At 51.7% G+C, this 18,510-nt stretch overlaps 1 protein-coding gene across 1 annotated transcript; it reads left to right on the forward strand.

The window, feature by feature from the left end:
• The first annotated feature begins 1,068 nt into the window (after nucleotides 1–1,068).
• pex13 (peroxisomal biogenesis factor 13) lies at nucleotides 1,069–18,458 on the forward strand. Its single transcript, XM_053633007.1, has 4 exons — nucleotides 1,069–1,215; nucleotides 13,101–13,789; nucleotides 14,773–14,895; nucleotides 16,658–18,458. Exons 1-4 carry the CDS (start codon nucleotides 1,145–1,147, stop codon nucleotides 17,008–17,010), a joined length of 1,236 nt encoding a protein of 411 aa, XP_053488982.1. The 5' UTR covers nucleotides 1,069–1,144; the 3' UTR covers nucleotides 17,011–18,458.
• The last annotated feature ends 52 nt before the right edge of the window (nucleotides 18,459–18,510 follow it).

The raw sequence follows: 18,510 nt of genomic DNA on the forward strand, positions 1-18,510 counted from the left end.
TCAATGTGCATATGCATACAGTTCAATCATCGAGTGCAGTATACTCATGTGCTACATTTGTATATATTTTACAGTTGACTTCGTTTTACTTATTCTTAATTCACGATTCTTAAATGCTTTAATTTTAAGTGTAATGTTTAAGTGTCCTTTATTGCTTTCTGAGAGTTGCCACACCAAATTTTGCTGTATTGTATACAATGACAATAGTATCTTACTAATCGGAAGGTCGGGGATTCAAGCCCCAGCACTGCCAAGCTGCCACTGTTAGGCCCTTGAGCCTTAAGGCCCTTAACGCTCTCTGCTCCAGGGGTTTTGTATCATGGCTGACCCTGCACTCTGACCCCAGCTTCCTGACATGCTGGGGTATGCGAAGAAAAGAATTTCACTGTGCTGTAATGTATACGTGACCAATAAAGAATCATTATCATTACTTGAAATGACCTGCCTTGTTTGATACTATAATAGAAGTTGGTATTTGGTTAATCCTTTAATCATTTATCATACCTTGGAGATTTAAGTGAAATAAAAACGAAAAGGCATGAACGTTTCCCATTTTCTTTGTGCACATCTATGGCAATACTAAATGTTTCAAAATAGCGCCATCTAGTGATATAAACAAATTAATGTAACACCTTATCCTAATGCATTGAGGTAAACAGAATTTAGTCAGGTTATTTTGATTAACGCCGAATGACTACGTGATAACTGATTAAAACGGCATAATTTTGTTTTGTGATTTATTTCTTTTGATAACACTCCGAAACTTACATTTATGTACACAAAATGTACACACAATGTGTCAGGCCAAATCGCAGAGCAAAGTCTAACGCTATTTCAAAAGGCATAATTAATCGATCCATATATCGAACTGTCGATCGACTATAACGTTTAGGTTTAAACGTTTTTATGAATGTGGCTACAAATTCAAATAGTACAAATGCATTTGAACTTTTTAGTAACATTCGTATGTTTTGTTGATAATTCTGGGCAGAACTATTGCGGATAAAATTATGAGCGTAACCTACAACGCTGATCGATGTGTATGGACTCGATTAGTTTAGTCTGGCCCGAGCAGCGCCTGTTAGAGTGCGTGACAGAGCGGGGCTGTTTTGGTGTTTTGAAGTTAGTGTTTAGCTCCAAAACGATGTCTCAACCGCCACCAAAACCGTGGGAAAGACGAATTCCTGGAGCTGTAGGAGCTCCACTAAGCTATCGGTTAGTAAAAAATGTGTTTAAATACTGTGATTGTCATATAAAGCTTTAACTATCAGCTCAGCTTCCAGCTAGCCGACGATGCTAAAAAAAAAAGGTGACAGGCCATGGTTACATCCGGATTTGCTGCTTGCGCCCTAGATAAGTGCACTACACAGGGCACGGAATAGCGGCATAGGCAGCCTATTATGTCCCCTACAAATCATTATTTGTGGTGATTTGGGATTCGGCCAGGTGGTGTAGGTTTCTGTTTAAAGCCGCATAGCAAATAATGCAACGTTTTTAGTGTGTTTGTGTGTTAGTTAGCTAGCTAGCTGTTTAGCTTTCTGCATTTGCATACTCTTTCGAGGTGGAGAGAAAATTTGTACATAAAGTTTGAGTGATGTTTGAGCTTTAGGATTGATATAACTGCGGTGTTTTAGGGAATTATTGTAATGTAGTTAAAGTGAAGTGAAATACACGGGTTTCTAGAGAAACAGGGCGTTTTGGAGAAAAGTCAACCCTTTTCTTGCATAGCTGATGAAGGACTTTTGAAAACGCCCTAGATAGGTAGATAGATAGATAGAGACAGAAGGATAGATAGAGACAGAGGGAGGGATGGATAGATAGATAGAGAGAGAGGGGGAGATACAGTGGAAATGTAAAGAGAGTTTTTTTTTAGAGAGAGAGATAAATAAAGAGTTATACAATACAAATGTATAGAGTGTTTTGAGAGAGAAATGGCAAGACGGAGATGGAGATATTTGGGACCACTAGAGAGATGATGAGGCATAGACGCATGATCCATAGAGAGAGATAGAATGGAGTGTACAGAAAGTTTTTTGAAAGAGAGTGATAAACAATGGGAGGGAAAGTGGAAGAGAGAGAGAGAGATGGGGAGACAAAGGGAGTGAAAGGGGAAGAGAGAGGCACAGAGGGAAGGTGGAGTGAGAGACAGGGGGAGACAAAGGGAGTGAAAGGGGAAGAGAGAGGCAGAGAGGGAAGGTGGAGAGAGAGGGAATGGGGAAGAGAGAGACGGAGAGAGAGGGAAGGGGGAGAGAGAGGGAAAGGGAAGAGAGACACAGGGAGAGAGAGAGGTGGGGAGACAAAGGGACTGAAAGGGGAAGAGAGAGGCAGAGAGGGAAGGTGAAGAGACAGACAGGGAGAGCGAGAGGAATGGGGAAGAGAGAGATGGAGAGAGGGAAGGGGAGAGATAGATGGAGAGAGGGAAGGGGGTGAGAGAGATGGAGAGAGGGAAGGTGGAGTGAGAGACAGGGGGAGACAAAGGGAGTGAAAGGGGAAGAGAGAGGCAGAGAGGGAAGGTGGAGAGAGAGGGAATGGGGAAGAGAGAGATGGAGAGAGAGGGAAGGGGGAGAGAGAGGGAAAGGGAAGAGAGACACAGGGAGAGAGAGGTGGGGAGACAAAGGGACTGAAAGGGGAAGAGAGAGGCAGAGAGGGAAGGTGAAGAGACAGACAGGGAGAGCGAGAGGAATGGGGAAGAGAGATGGAGAGAGGGAAGGGGGAGAGATAGATGGAGAGAGGGAAGGGGGAGAGATAGATGGAGAGAGGGAAGGGGAAGAGAGAGGCAGAGAGGGAAGGTGAAGAGACAGACAGGGAGAGCGAGAGGAATGGGGAAGAGAGAGATGGAGAGAGGGAAGGGGAGAGATAGATGGAGAGAGGGAAGGGGGTGAGAGAGATGGAGAGAGGGAAGGTGGAGTGAGAGACAGGGGGAGACAAAGGGAGTGAAAGGGGAAGAGAGAGGCAGAGAGGGAAGGTGGAGAGAGAGGGAATGGGGAAGAGAGAGATGGAGAGAGAGGGAAGGGGGAGAGAGAGGGAAAGGGAAGAGAGACACAGGGAGAGAGAGGTGGGGAGACAAAGGGACTGAAAGGGGAAGAGAGAGGCAGAGAGGGAAGGTGAAGAGACAGACAGGGAGAGCGAGAGGAATGGGGAAGAGAGATGGAGAGAGGGAAGGGGGAGAGATAGATGGAGAGAGGGAAGGGGGAGAGATAGATGGAGAGAGGGAAGGGGGAGAGAGAGATGGAGAGAGGGAAGGGGGAGAGAGAGATGGAGAGAGGGAAGGTGGAGTGAGAGACAGGGGGAGACAAAGGGAGTGAAAGGGGAAGAGAGAGGCAGAGAGGGAAGGTGAAGAGAGAGACAGGGGGAGAGAGAGGGAATGGGGAAGAGAGAGATGGAGAGAGAGGGAAGGGGGAGAGAGATACAGGGAGAGAGAGGTGGGGAGACAAAGGGACTGAAAGGGGAAGAGAGAGGCAGAGAGGGAAGGTGAAGAGAGAGATGGAGAGAGAGGGAAGGGGGGAGCGAGAGGGAAGGGGGAGAGAGAGGGAAAGGGAAGAGAGATACAGGGAGAGAGAGAGGTGGGGAGACAAAGGGACTGAAAGGGGAAGAGAGAGGCAGAGAGGGAAGGTGAAGAGACAGACAGGGAGAGCGAGAGGAATGGGGAAGAGAGAGATGGAGAGAGGGAAGGGGGAGAGAGGGAAGGGGGAGAGAGAGAGGGAAGGGGGAGAGAGAGAGGGAAGGGGGAGAGAGAGAGATGGAGAGAGGGAAGGGGGAGAGAGAGATGGAGAGAGGGAAGGGGGAGAGAGAGATGGAGAGAGGGAAGGGGGTGAGAGAGAGGTGGGGAGACAAAGGGAGTGAAAGGGGAAGAGGGAGGCAGAGAGGGAAGGTGAAGAGAGAGACAGGGAGAGCAAGAGGAATGGGGAGAGAGAGATGGAGAGAGGGAAGGGGGAGAGAGAGATGGAGAGAGAGATGGAGAGAGGGAAGGGGGAGAGAGAGATGGAGAGAGGGAAGGGGGAGAGAGAGATGGAGAGAGGGAAGGGGGTGAGAGAGAGGTGGGGAGACAAAGGGAGTGAAAGGGGAAGAGGGAGGCAGAGAGGGAAGGTGAAGAGAGAGACAGGGAGAGCAAGAGGAATGGGGAGAGAGAGATGGAGAGAGGGAAGGGGGAGAGAGAGATGGAGAGAGAGATGGAGAGAGGGAAGGGGGAGAGAGAGATGGAGAGAGGGAAGGGGGAGAGAGAGATGGAGAGAGGGAAGGGGGTGAGAGAGAGGTGGGGAGACAAAGGGAGTGAAAGGGGAAGAGGGAGGCAGAGAGGGAAGGTGAAGAGAGAGACAGGGAGAGCAAGAGGAATGGGGAGAGAGAGATGGAGAGAGGGAAGGGGGAGAGAGAGATGGAGAGAGAGATGGAGAGAGGGAAGGGGGAGAGAGAGATGGAGAGAGGGAAGGGGGAGAGAGAGATGGAGAGAGGGAAGGGGGAGAGAGAGAGATGGAGAGAGGGAAGGGGGTGAGAGAGAGGTGGGGAGACAAAGGGAGTGAAAGGGGAAGAGGGAGGCAGAGAGGGAAGGTGAAGAGAGAGACAGGGAGAGCGAGAGGAATGGGGGAGAGAGAGTTGGAGAGAGGGAAGGGGGAGAGAGAGATGGAGAGAGGGAAGGGGGAGAGAGAGAGGTGGGGAGAGGGAAGGGGGAGAGAGAGATGGAGAGAGGGAAGGGGGTGAGAGAGAGGTGGGGAGACAAAGGGAGTGAAAGGGGAAGAGGGAGGCAGAGAGGGAAGGTGAAGAGAGAGACAGGGAGAGCGAGAGGAATGGGGAGAGAGAGTTGGAGAGAGGGAAGGGGGAGAGAGAGATGGAGAGAGGGAAGGGGGAGAGAGAGATGGAGAGAGGGAAGGGGGAGAGGGAAGGGGGAGAGAGAGGTGGGGAGAGGGAAGGGGGAGAGAGAGACGGAGGGAGAGAGAGATGGGGAGACAAAGGGAGTGAAAGGGGAAGAGAGAGACAGGGAGGAAGGGGGGAGAGAGAGGGAAGGGGAAGAGAGAGACGGGGAGAGAGGGAAGGGGAAGAGAGAGACAGGGAGAGAGGGAAGGGGAAGAGAGAGACAGGGAGAGAGGGAATGGGGAGAGAGGGAAGGGGGGAGAGGGAGAGATGGAGAGAGGGAAGGTGAAGAGAGAGACAGGGAGAGAGGGAATGGGGGAGAGAGAGATGGAGGGAGAGAGGGAAGGGGAAGAGAGGGAAGGAAGGGGGAGAGAGAGACGGAGGGAGAGAGAGATGGGGAGACAAAGGGAGTGAAAGGGGAAGAGAGCGACAGGGAGGAAGGGGGGAGGGAGAGGGAAGGGGGAGAGAGAGATGGAGAGAGGGAAGGGGGTGAGAGAGAGGTGGGGAGACAAAGGGAGTGAAAGGGGAAGAGGGAGGCAGAGAGGGAAGGTGAAGAGAGAGACAGGGAGAGCGAGAGGAATGGGGGAGAGAGAGTTGGAGAGAGGGAAGGGGGAGAGAGAGATGGAGAGAGGGAAGGGGGAGAGAGAGATGGAGAGAGGGAAGGGGGAGAGGGAAGGGGGAGAGAGAGAGGTGGGGAGAGGGAAGGGGGAGAGAGAGACGGAGGGAGAGAGAGATGGGGAGACAAAGGGAGTGAAAGGGGAAGAGAGAGACAGGGAGGAAGGGGGGAGAGAGAGGGAAGGGGGGGAGAGAGGGAAGGGGAAGAGAGAGACAGGGAGAGAGGGAATGGGGGAGAGAGAGATGGAGGGAGAGAGGGAAGGGGAAGAGAGGGAAGGAAGGGGGAGAGAGAGACGGAGGGAGAGAGAGATGGGGAGACAAAGGGAGTGAAAGGGGAAGAGAGCGACGGGGAGGAAGGGGGGAGAGAGAGGGAAGGGGAAGAGAGAGACGGAGAGAGGGAAGGGGAAGAGAGAGACAGGGAGAGAGGGAGAGATGGAGAGAGGGAAGGTGAAGAGAGAGACAGGGAGAGAGGGAAGGGGAAGAGAGAGACAGGGAGAGAGGGAATGGGGGAGAGAGAGACGGAGGGAGAGAGGGAAGGGGGAGAGAGGAAAGGGGGAGAGAGGGAAGGGGAAGAGAGAGACAGGGAGAGAGGGAAGGGGAAGAGAGAGACAGGGAGAGAGGGAGAGATGGAGAGAGGGAAGGTGAAGAGAGAGACAGGGAGAGAGGGAAGGGGAAGAGAGACAGGGAGAGAGGGAATGGGAGAGAGAGAGGGAAGGGGAAGAGAGAGACAGGGAGAGAGGGAATGGGGAGAGAGGGAAGGGGGAGAGAGGGAAGGGGAAGAGAGAGACGGAGAGAGGGAAGGGGAAGAGAGAGACAGGGAGAGAGGGAAGGGGAAGAGAGGGAATGGGGGAGAGAGAGACGGAGGGAGAGAGGGAAGGAAGGGGGGGAGAGAGACGGAGGGAGAGAGAGATGGGGAGACAAAGGGAGTGAAAGGGGAAGAGAGAGACAGGGAGAGAGGGAAGGGGAAGAGAGGGAATGGGGGAGAGAGAGACGGAGGGAGAGAGAGATGGGGAGACAAAGGGAGTGAAAGGGGAAGAGAGAGACAGGGAGAGAGGGAAGGGGAAGAGAGGGAATGGGGGAGAGAGAGACGGAGGGAGAGAGGGAAGGGGAAGAGAGGGAAGGAAGGGGGAGAGAGAGACGGAGGGAGAGAGAGATGGGGAGACAAAGGGAGTGAAAGGGGAAGAGAGAGACAGGGAGGAAGGGGGGAGAGAGAGGGAAGGGGAAGAGAGAGACAGGGAGAGAGAGGGAAGGGGAAGAGAGAGACAGGGAGAGAGGGAGAGAGGGAAGGTGAAGAGAGAGACAGGGAGAGAGGGAAGGGGAAGAGAGAGACAGGGAGAGAGGGAATGGGGGAGAGAGAGACGGAGGGAGAGAGGAAAGGGGGAGAGAGGGAAGGGGAAGAGAGAGACAGGGAGAGAGGGAGAGATGGAGAGAGGGAAGGTGAAGAGAGAGACAGGGAGAGAGGGAAGGGGAAGAGAGAGACAGGGAGAGAGGGAAGGGGAAGAGAGGGAATGGGGGAGAGAGAGACAGGGAGAGAGGGAAGGGGAAGAGAGAGACAGGGAGAGAGGGAATGGGGGAGAGAGAGACGGAGGGAGAGAGGGAATGGGGGAGAGAGAGATGGAGGGAGAGAGGGAAGGGGAAGAGAGACAGGGAGAGAGGGAATGGGGGAGAGAGAGACGGAGGGAGAGAGGGAATGGGGGAGAGAGAGACGGAGGGAGAGAGGGAAGGGGAAGAGAGAGACAGGGAGAGAGGGAAGGGGAAGAGAGAGACGGGGAGAGAGGGAAGGGGAAGAGAGGGAATGGGGGAGAGAGAGACGGAGGGAGAGAGGGAATGGGGGAGAGAGAGATGGAGGGAGAGAGGGAAGGGGAAGAGAGACAGGGAGAGAGGGAATGGGGGAGAGAGAGACGGAGGGAGAGAGGGAATGGGGGAGAGAGAGACGGAGGGAGAGAGGGAAGGGGAAGAGAGAGACAGGGAGAGAGGGAAGGGGAAGAGAGAGACAGGGAGAGAGGGAAGGGGAAGAGAGGGAATGGGGGAGAGAGAGACGGAGGGAGAGAGAGACAGGGAGAGAGGGAAGGGGAAGAGAGAGACAGGGAGAGAGGGAAGGGGAAGAGAGGGAAGGGGAAGAGAGGGAAGGGGAAGAGAGAGGGAATGGGGAGAGAGGGAAGGGGGAGAGGGAGAGATGGAGAGAGGGAAGGTGAAGAGAGAGACAGGGAGAGAGGGAAGGGGAAGAGAGGGAATGGGGGAGAGAGAGACGGAGGGAGAGAGGGAAGGTGAAGAGAGAGACGGGGAGAGAGGGAAGGGGAAGAGAGAGACGGGGAGAGAGGGAAGGGGAAGAGAGGGAATGGGGGAGAGAGAGACGGAGGGAGAGAGAGATGGGGAGACAAAGGGAGTGAAAGGGGAAGAGAGAGACAGGGAGGAAGGGGGGAGAGAGAGGGAAGGGGGAGAGAGGGAAGGGGAAGAGAGAGACAGGGAGAGAGGGAAGGGGAAGAGAGGGAATGGGGGAGAGAGAGACGGAGGGAGAGAGAGACAGGGAGAGAGGGAAGGGGAAGAGAGAGACAGGGAGAGAGGGAGAGGGAAGGGGAAGAGAGAGGGAATGGGGAGAGAGGGAAGGGGGAGAGGGAGAGATGGAGAGAGGGAAGGTGAAGAGAGAGACAGGGAGAGAGGGAAGGGGAAGAGAGGGAATGGGGGAGAGAGAGACGGAGGGAGAGAGGGAAGGTGAAGAGAGAGACGGGGAGAGAGGGAAGGGGAAGAGAGGGAATGGGGGAGAGAGAGACGGAGGGAGAGAGAGATGGGGAGACAAAGGGAGTGAAAGGGGAAGAGAGAGACAGGGAGGAAGGGGGGAGAGAGAGGGAAGGGGAAGAGAGAGACAGGGAGAGAGGGAGAGATGGAGAGAGGGAAGGTGAAGAGAGAGACAGGGAGAGAGGGAAGGGGAAGAGAGAGACAGGGAGAGAGGGAATGGGGGAGAGAGAGACGGAGGGAGAGAGGGAAGGGGGAGAGAGGGAAGGGGAAGAGAGAGACAGGGAGAGAGGGAAGGGGAAGAGAGAGACAGGGAGAGAGGGAAGGTGAAGAGAGAGACAGGGAGAGAGGGAAGGGGAAGAGAGACAGGGAGAGAGGGAATGGGAGAGAGAGAGGGAAGGGGAAGAGAGAGACAGGGAGAGAGGGAATGGGGGAGAGAGGGAAGGGGGAGAGAGGGAAGGGGAAGAGAGAGACGGAGAGAGGGAAGGGGAAGAGAGAGACAGGGAGAGAGGGAAGGGGAAGAGAGGGAATGGGGGAGAGAGAGACGGAGGGAGAGAGGGAAGGGGAAGAGAGGGAAGGAAGGGGGAGAGAGAGACGGAGGGAGAGAGAGATGGGGAGACAAAGGGAGTGAAAGGGGAAGAGAGAGACAGGGAGGAAGGGGGGAGAGAGAGGGAAGGGGAAGAGAGAGACAGGGAGAGAGAGGGAAGGGGAAGAGAGAGACAGGGAGAGAGGGAGAGAGGGAAGGTGAAGAGAGAGACAGGGAGAGAGGGAAGGGGAAGAGAGAGACAGGGAGAGAGGGAATGGGGGAGAGAGAGACGGAGGGAGAGAGGGAAGGGGGAGAGAGGAAAGGGGGAGAGAGGGAAGGGGAAGAGAGAGACAGGGAGAGAGGGAGAGATGGAGAGAGGGAAGGTGAAGAGAGAGACAGGGAGAGAGGGAAGGGGAAGAGAGAGACAGGGAGAGAGGGAAGGGGAAGAGAGGGAATGGGGGAGAGAGAGACAGGGAGAGAGGGAAGGGGAAGAGAGAGACAGGGAGAGAGGGAATGGGGGAGAGAGGGAAGGGGAAGAGAGGGAAGGGGAAGAGAGAGACAGGGAGAGAGGGAATGGGGAGAGAGGGAAGGGGGAGAGGGAGAGATGGAGAGAGGGAAGGTGAAGGGGAAGAGAGAGACAGGGAGAGAGGGAATGGGGGAGAGAGAGACGGAGGGAGAGAGGGAAGGGGGAGAGAGGAAAGGGGGAGAGAGGGAAGGGGAAGAGAGAGACAGGGAGAGAGGGAGAGATGGAGAGAGGGAAGGTGAAGAGAGGGAAGGGGAAGAGAGGGAATGGGGGAGAGAGGAAAGGGGGAGAGAGGGAAGGGGAAGAGAGAGACAGGGAGAGAGGGAGAGATGGAGAGAGGGAAGGTGAAGAGAGAGACAGGGAGAGAGGGAAGGGGAAGAGAGAGACAGGGAGAGAGGGAAGGGGAAGAGAGGGAATGGGGGAGAGAGAGACGGAGGGAGAGAGAGACAGGGAGAGAGGGAAGGGGAAGAGAGAGACAGGGAGAGAGGGAAGGGGAAGAGAGGGAAGGGGAAGAGAGGGAAGGGGAAGAGAGAGGGAATGGGGAGAGAGGGAAGGGGGAGAGGGAGAGATGGAGAGAGGGAAGGTGAAGAGAGAGACAGGGAGAGAGGGAAGGGGAAGAGAGGGAATGGGGGAGAGAGAGACGGAGGGAGAGAGGGAAGGTGAAGAGAGAGACGGGGAGAGAGGGAAGGGGAAGAGAGAGACGGGGAGAGAGGGAAGGGGAAGAGAGGGAATGGGGGAGAGAGAGACGGAGGGAGAGAGAGATGGGGAGACAAAGGGAGTGAAAGGGGAAGAGAGAGACAGGGAGGAAGGGGGGAGAGAGAGGGAAGGGGAAGAGAGAGACAGGGAGAGAGGGAAGGGGAAGAGAGGGAATGGGGGAGAGAGAGACGGAGGGAGAGAGAGACAGGGAGAGAGGGAAGGGGAAGAGAGAGACAGGGAGAGAGGGAGAGGGAAGGGGAAGAGAGAGGGAATGGGGAGAGAGGGAAGGGGGAGAGGGAGAGATGGAGAGAGGGAAGGTGAAGAGAGAGACAGGGAGAGAGGGAAGGGGAAGAGAGGGAATGGGGGAGAGAGAGACGGAGGGAGAGAGGGAAGGTGAAGAGAGAGACGGGGAGAGAGGGAAGGGGAAGAGAGGGAATGGGGGAGAGAGAGACGGAGGGAGAGAGAGATGGGGAGACAAAGGGAGTGAAAGGGGAAGAGAGAGACAGGGAGGAAGGGGGGAGAGAGAGGGAAGGGGAAGAGAGAGACAGGGAGAGAGGGAGAGATGGAGAGAGGGAAGGTGAAGAGAGAGACAGGGAGAGAGGGAAGGGGAAGAGAGAGACAGGGAGAGAGGGAATGGGGGAGAGAGAGACGGAGGGAGAGAGGGAAGGGGGAGAGAGGAAAGGGGGAGAGAGGGAAGGGGAAGAGAGAGACAGGGAGAGAGGGAAGGGGAAGAGAGAGACAGGGAGAGAGGGAGAGATGGAGAGAGGGAAGGTGAAGAGAGAGACAGGGAGAGAGGGAAGGGGAAGAGAGACAGGGAGAGAGGGAATGGGAGAGAGAGAGGGAAGGGGAAGAGAGAGACAGGGAGAGAGGGAATGGGGGAGAGAGGGAAGGGGGAGAGAGGGAAGGGGAAGAGAGAGACGGAGAGAGGGAAGGGGAAGAGAGAGACAGGGAGAGAGGGAAGGGGAAGAGAGGGAATGGGGGAGAGAGAGACGGAGGGAGAGAGGGAAGGGGAAGAGAGGGAAGGAAGGGGGAGAGAGAGACGGAGGGAGAGAGAGATGGGGAGACAGGGAGTGAAAGGGGAAGAGAGAGACAGGGAGGAAGGGGGGAGAGAGAGGGAAGGGGAAGAGAGAGACAGGGAGAGAGGGAAGGGGAAGAGAGAGACAGAGAGAGACAGGGAGAGAGGGAAGGGGAAGAGAGAGACAGGGAGAGAGGGAGAGATGGAGAGAGGGAAGGTGAAGAGAGAGACAGGGAGAGAGGGAAGGGGAAGAGAGACAGGGAGAGAGGGAATGGGGGAGAGAGACGGAGGGAGAGAGGGAAGGGGAAGAGAGGGAAGGGGGGAGAGAGACGGAGGGAGAGAGGGAAGGGGAAGAGAGAGACAGGGAGAGAGGGAATGGGGGAGAGAGAGACGGAGGGAGAGAGGGAAGGGGAAGAGAGACAGGGAGAGAGGGAATGGGGGAGAGAGAGACGGAGGGAGAGAGGGAATGGGGGAGAGAGAGACGGAGGGAGAGAGGGAAGGGGAAGAGAGAGACAGGGAGAGAGGGAAGGGGAAGAGAGAGACAGGGAGAGAGGGAAGGGGAAGAGAGAGACAGGGAGAGAGGGAAGGGGAAGAGAGAGACGGAGAGAGGGAAGGGGAAGAGAGAGACAGGGAGAGAGGGAAGGGGAAGAGAGAGACGGAGAGAGGGAAGGGGAAGAGAGAGACAGGGAGAGAGGGAAGGGGAAGAGAGAGACGGGGAGAGAGAGACGGAGGGAGAGAGGGAATGGGGGAGAGAGAGACGGAGGGAGAGAGGGAAGGGGAAGAGAGAGACAGGGAGAGAGGGAAGGGGAAGAGAGAGACAGGGAGAGAGGACAGGGAGAGAGGGAAGGGGAAGAGAGAGACAGGGAGAGAGGGAAGGGGAAGAGAGAGACAGGGAGAGAGGGAAGGGGAAGAGAGAGACGGAGAGAGGGAAGGGGAAGAGAGAGACAGGGAGAGAGGGAAGGGGAAGAGAGAGACGGAGAGAGGGAAGGGGAAGAGAGAGACAGGGAGAGAGGGAAGGGGAAGAGAGAGACGGAGAGAGGGAAGGGGAAGAGAGAGACAGGGAGAGAGGGAAGGGGAAGAGAGAGACAGGGAGAGAGGGAAGGGGAAGAGAGAGACAGGGAGAGAGGGAAGGGGGAAGAGGGAGACAGGGAGAGAGGGAAGGGGACGAGAGAGACAGGGAGAGAGGGAAGGGGCAGAGAGAGACAGGGAGAGAGGGAAGGGGAAGAGGGAGACAGGGAGAGAGGGAAGGGGAAGAGAGAGACAGGGAGAGAGGGGAAGGGGAAGAGGGAGACAGGGAGAGAGGGAAGGGGAAGAGGGAGACAGGGAGAGAGGGAAGGGGGAGAGAGAGACAGGGAGAGAGGGAAGGGGAAGAGGGAGACAGGGAGAGAGGGAAGGGGGAGAGAGAGACAGGGAGAGAGGGAAGGGGAAGAGAGAGACAGGGAGAGAGGGAAGGGGAAGAGAGAGACAGGGAGAGAGGGAAGGGGAAGAGAGAGACAGGGAGAGAGGGAAGGGGGAGAGAGACAGGGAGAGAGGGAAGGGGAAGAGAGAGACAGGGAGAGAGGGAAGGGGAAGAGAGAGACAGGGAGAGAGGGAAGGGGAAGAGAGAGACAGGGAGAGAGGGAAGGGGAAGAGGGAGACAGGGAGAGAGGGAAGGGGAAGAGAGAGACAGGGAGAGAGGGAAGGGGGAGAGAGAGAGATGGAGGGAGAGAGGGAAGGGGAAGAGAGAGACAGGGAGAGAGGGAAGGGGAAGAGGGAGACAGGGAGAGAGGGAAGGGGGAGAGAGAGACAGGGAGAGAGGGAAGGGGGAGAGAGAGAGATGGAGGGAGAGAGGGAAGGGGAAGAGGGAGACAGGGGAGAGAGGGAAGGGGGGAAGAGGGAGATGGAGAGACGGAATTTAAAAAGAAACTAATATGAGCATCATTTGTATTAAACAAATGGAAACAAAAAAGCCACACGAGATGGTGGTGATCTGAAATAAATATTATTATTATTATTATTATTATTATTTTTTAATTTTTTTTCAATCTTTTATTTTCACTAATTCCGTGGTCTTTTTGCATTGAGACAATTTTCATATTTGTCTGTTAAGTGTTTCAGTTCATGATTTTGAACGAAATGACTAATATCCTGCATTCATAACTCCTCAGTTCTGCAGATTTTGGGACAGGAAGTGGCCTAACATCATCAGGTCCTTCAGTCATGACGCGTGTGGCGCCTCCAGTCCCCCCACGCCTAATCCAGCAGACCTACCGTCCATCCTACAGCTCTTTCCCGTCCTCCTACAGCCCCTTCAGCAGCTCTCCGTACGGAGGCTACAGCCCGTACAGCTACGGCGGTGTGGGATACAGCCGCTTCCTCCCGGAGGAGGTGCCTCCGAGCCGCTTCGTGCAGCAGGCGGAGGAGAGCAGCCGAGGCGCGTTCCAGTCCATTGAGAGCATCGTGCACGCGTTCTCCTCCGTCAGCATGATGCTGGACGCCACCTTCTCGGCCGTCTACAACAGCTTCCGCGCCGTGCTCGACGTGGCCAACCACTTCTCCCGGCTTCGCACCCACTTCACCAAAGTGCTGTCCGCCTTCGCGCTGGTGCGGACGCTGCGCTACCTGTACCGACGGCTGCAGAGGATCCTGGGAATGAGGTCGGACGCTGAGGTGGAGGATCTGTGGGAGGATAGTGCCGCAAGCGCCGTAGTGCCAGGAGGAAGAGGGGCCGGCGTCGGCGATTCCAGAGATGGCAGAGTGAAGTCTTGGCCCATATTTCTGTTTCTCGCAGTGGTTTTCGGAGGACCCTACCTGATCTGGAAACTTCTGAGATCTGAGGAGGGCATAGAGGAGCGTGGTGGGGCTTCATCTTTACCTAACATCCCCCTCCCCGCCTCCCCCTCACCCCCTCTCTCTCTCTCCCCCTCACCCCCCTCTTTCTCTTTCTCTCTCCCCCTTCTCTTTCTCTCTCCCCCTTCTCTTTCTCTCCCCCCCCTCTCTTTCTCTCTCCCTCTCCCACCCTCTCTCTCTCTCTCCCCCTTTTCCCCCTCTCTCTCCCCCCCCCCCTTTCTCCCCCCCCCTCCCCCCCCCTCTCTCCCCAAACATTCATTATCTGTCTCTCTACGCATTTGTTTTGATTTATTGTTTTATTTTACTCCTGTCTCTTCTTTTCTTATCTCACTTAAACATTTCATCCTTTTTGAAATTCTTGAAATGTGTTATGAAACAAAAGATTTCCCGCTGTTTGACATGCTTTTCAAAAAACGAAAAACAACACCAGTGCACTGGTGACCTCAAGCACATTGAATTGGATGGCAATCAGTGTCATAAGACGATGTCTTTCTTCTTTTTTTTCCACCCAATTCTACTTTCAGACTCCTTAAATGCAGTGACTATTTATAAGAAAGGTGCCCCACCAATACGAACAAACACCTGCAAATGTATGGAACAATTGGACAAAAAAAATCATTTTCCCATGCGAGTGTAATCAATCAGACGAGTCACAAGCTACAAGGCTAATGGCGCCGTCAACCAAAATGTTTTCCATGAATATGTTTTAAACATAGCCGAAATAGAGAATATTTAGACACACAATTTTAACATAGTTATATTATCATCTGGATTAATCGGAGCTTTCTACCGTCGGGTTGCTCGCTCGTGTTCACCTCCTACTAAATTAAGGAAAGGATCAATTATTCTGCCTGTCTACGATGGCTGTCCTCATAACTCTACAGTGATGTTCTCTTAAACCATGTCAGTAAGTCTGTGTGCAATCATTGAAGAACTGATTACTGTTTGTGGCATTGTTTTTACTGCGTGTGTGTGTGTGTGTGTGTTTAGGCACTAACTGGGCCAGCGGTGAAGACGACCACGTGGTAGCCAGAGCCGAGTACGACTTCACTGCTGCTTCTGAGGAGGAGATCTCTCTGCAGGCTGGAGATATGCTTAACCTGGCTCCAAAGGGTAAAGAACACGCCTTCATTACAGGAAGTCAGATGCTGTTACATTTAATGGCTCAGTATTGGGTATTTCTGCTTCATTTAAACCTCAAGTATACCCACATGTGAGTATTGTGCGTAGTGACAGATGGGCTACAGTCAGGAAAGGGTTACTTCCACAAACACTTGCGTTTTATAACCAGAGCAGCGCTCCTGCTTCCGGCTCGTCCACTATAACAGCAACGGCGCTATTTATTTTACGCCCGGCGTCGTTCATCGTATGTGTAAGAACAGTCGCAACGCTCCATTTAGTAAGCTGGAGAAAGGTGTCAAGATTTTATCGCTGCAAGACATTCCTACTACTGGTTGCCATGGTAACATTTATGCGCGGGGGGGTGCAACTAAAGTTCTACTTTTGACAACAAACCAGTGTTCTTGCTGCTAAATTGAAACATTCTAGAGGGAGAGCATTTGTATGTAAAATTCACCAGTATACAGTCATGTGGGGGAAAAAAATAAGTACACCCCATGTAAATTTTTGACTTTTTTTTTTTTTTTTGGGACAAGCAAACGTTCCATCGTCTTTGAAAATTAGAATCAGGTGTTGAAGATTGTGTGCCAGTGATTAGAACATGCTTAGGGAGTGCAGGTGGAACCGGTCTTACTTATACCCCTCTCATATCTAGTGTCTGGAGTTCCCTTTGCTATCGAGGTGTGTGGTGTCATCATGCCAAGATCTAAAGAGTTCTATAAGGCCTTCAGAAAAAAAGGTTGTGGATGCCTATGAGTCTGGCGAGGGATTTAAAAAGATCTCCAAATGATTTGAAATACAGCATTCCACTGTACAGAAATCCTCTACAAATGGCGCAGATTTCAAACGATTTAAATGAAGAATAATTCATTTAAAAGAATTCTGAAGGAAATGCAAATAAAAACTTGATTCTCTCCATTTCAACAAGTTGTTTGACAGTAACCGGTCTCATCAACATTAACACATTACTGTAATTAACATGAACACATGAACTCAATTCTGAAGATTAACGTAAGATTATTAACTTATCGAATGTTATTCATTCATATTAACATCGACTGAATTCTAAAAATCCTCCTGTTAGTCTCACATTCACTCTCCACAAACACGAGCATTTCTACTTCATCACTGAACATCAAACTGGTCATATATAATATCAACTTTTTTTATATATTAACATTCACTGGATATGAAATATACTACTCTACAAATATATTTTTCTGTTCAATATATATATATACCTTTTTGTCAACTCATCTTCATTTAAATCTTTCCGCGGTGTACTGGCGCTGTAATTCAGCTCGAGCAGCGCGGCAAAAAAAATAAAATTGACTCAATGCTGAAACTCCCGCTTCACTACTGCTCACTTCCGATGTAAAATTTTATCAGTACAGAGATTACAAACCAGTTTTGTCGTCATTCCACACGAGACATCATCTTTACACACAGCATGAAATCCATGTGTTTTCCCGCCCTCTTTTGATTGACAGGATATAATCGGCCCTGATCACTGGATGTTTTTAAACTATATTTTAAACACAGCGTGAAAAATTGCCTTTATACGTCTCTAATATTAATAGTGTACTTATTTTAAAAAAACAAACACCTGAAACCGAGCATGTACCAAATATCAATCTTACTGAATATTGCAGTTATGCGAAATACTTACGACGGCAAGAAAAACTCCATGTGCAAACATTATATTTAACGCATGCGTGTACATAACCATGATTCTTCTCACGTTCTGCACCTCCAGAGCAACAGCCGAGGGTGCGTGGGTGGCTGCTGGCCAGCGTGGACGGCCAGACCACAGGCCTCATCCCTGCCAACTACGTCAAGATCCTGGGAAAGAGGAGGGGCAGGAGGCAAGCCGAGCTGGAAAGGTTGGCACAGCTTCAGCGGGGACAGCAGGTTCAGGATCTGCAGTCAGCACCAGCTCAGGTTACGGTGACCGTGCCAGCCTCAGCCTCTGCCGGTCAGCCGGCCCACGAGGAGCTGCTGGAGTGTGTGTACAGAGAAACTCCAGCGTCTTACGCAAGCGCAGCCGTCACGATTGACAACAGCAGCTCAAACACTGCTCTAGGAAATTCTGAGAAACTTGATTTGTGAGTGTGTGTTTGGGGGGTGTAACTGATAGTTGCTATGAATCTTATCTTCCAAAGTCTCATCCAAATATGCTTTTATGCATATTTTAAATTTCGGCATACAGAATGTTGATTCTTGACGAGTTAGCCAAAAAAAAAAAAATGGTTTTCACTTGGCTGATGGGAACGGTTGTCATATGGATGAAGAGAAGATATGATAAACTGATTTTTTTTGTTTTGTTTTTTTTAATAGATGGTGAATGTGTCAGGTACAGACTCTCCATGACTGGTTTTTTTTCTGCTCCTTTAGTTTGCTAAACTTTAGTTGACTTTTCATAAGTTTGCTAAACATTTAGGAAGCAGAACAAACTTCATTAAAATGGAGGACACTCGGGGGAACTGCTACACTTCTGCTGAGATTTAAAGGTGTGATCAGGATGTTTTGATGCTAAATTACACAGGTTTACTTTATAATACCCTATTTATTTCATGGTATGTCGATGAAATGAAAATCTAATAAGGAATTACAACAAGAAACTACCTAATAAAAGTCGTAGAGGTGATTTAAAGGAGCCGTTTGTTATTTTTAGGGCCCTCTGCTGTCTGTGAGGCGAATTACATTTGCAATGAAGGTCTTCCCATTCGTCCCAATCGTTTCCACTCGGACTGTTTTAAATGTTAAGGAAAAAGCGGCAAATCTGAGCAGCTCGGTTCTGCCTGGGGGGGAGGGGGTGGAGCTCATTTCTGAACCAGAAAAATCTAATCTAGTCTGAAATAAGAAGCCAGCTTCATTGTTTAATTACTATAGATCGTGAAAGCCTTTTTTTTTTTTTTAAATTACATACTGCACCTTTAATAATTATATCAAGACTAAGAATCGAATCTGTTCCTAAATCCTGATTATAGCTTTAAACAGCTGTATGTTGGATAAGCAGGTATCATCGTGATTCACGTTTTGTTTTGTCCCCCCCATACACTACTTATTCATTAACTGTAGAAAATGTGTGCTGTGTCAGTTCACTTATAAAAGTTTGTTTTTCTCTTAACAGTTCAACATGTTGGTATCGATCACAGGAAAAAGCGGCTTTGATAAAGAGATAATAATGTAGAATATATGTATCCGGAATGGATGATCTATAATTTATTGCACCTTATATACGCTGAGATTTGATATGAGGCTAGAATCAATAGATGTACTGTTTATACCTTGATTTTTAATTAACAGGTTTAATTGAAACGGTCACTAGAATTATTGAATTATTGAGAAGGTGCTTGGGATACTCTTGTTTCAGCGGCTTGCAGTACCGTTACACGGCATCATGTTTCGCACAAAGATACGCTGTAAGATTTTGTCTTTTCCTGTTTTGTGTGTGTGTGTGTGTGTGTGTGTGTGTAGTGTCACTGAATAATCATTAGCGCACATGAACCTGTGTAAATAGAAGCAGTATTTTCAGTAAAATATTTTCAGACTAATACCTCTTGTCATGTTGTGATTCCAGCACTAGTATCTGAAAAGAGCTTTTAG

This window comes from Ictalurus furcatus, chromosome 9 (assembly GCF_023375685.1).
Source record: "Ictalurus furcatus strain D&B chromosome 9, Billie_1.0, whole genome shotgun sequence".
In the NCBI taxonomy this organism is placed as follows: Eukaryota; Metazoa; Chordata; class Actinopteri; order Siluriformes; family Ictaluridae; genus Ictalurus; species Ictalurus furcatus.

What these genes read in the sequence shown, in the direction of transcription:
- pex13 (XM_053633007.1), top strand. Translation starts at nt 1,145, where the DNA reads ATGTCTCAACCGCCACCAAAACCGTGGGAAAGACGAATTCCTGGAGCT. An exon ending in GGAGCTCCACTAAGCTATCG is followed by an intron (nt 1,216 to 13,100) that starts GTTAGTAAAAAA and finishes ATAACTCCTCAG; the next exon opens with TTCTGCAGATTTTGGGACAG. An exon ending in GGAGGGCATAGAGGAGCGTG is followed by an intron (nt 13,790 to 14,772) that starts GTGGGGCTTCAT and finishes GTGTGTGTTTAG; the next exon opens with GCACTAACTGGGCCAGCGGT.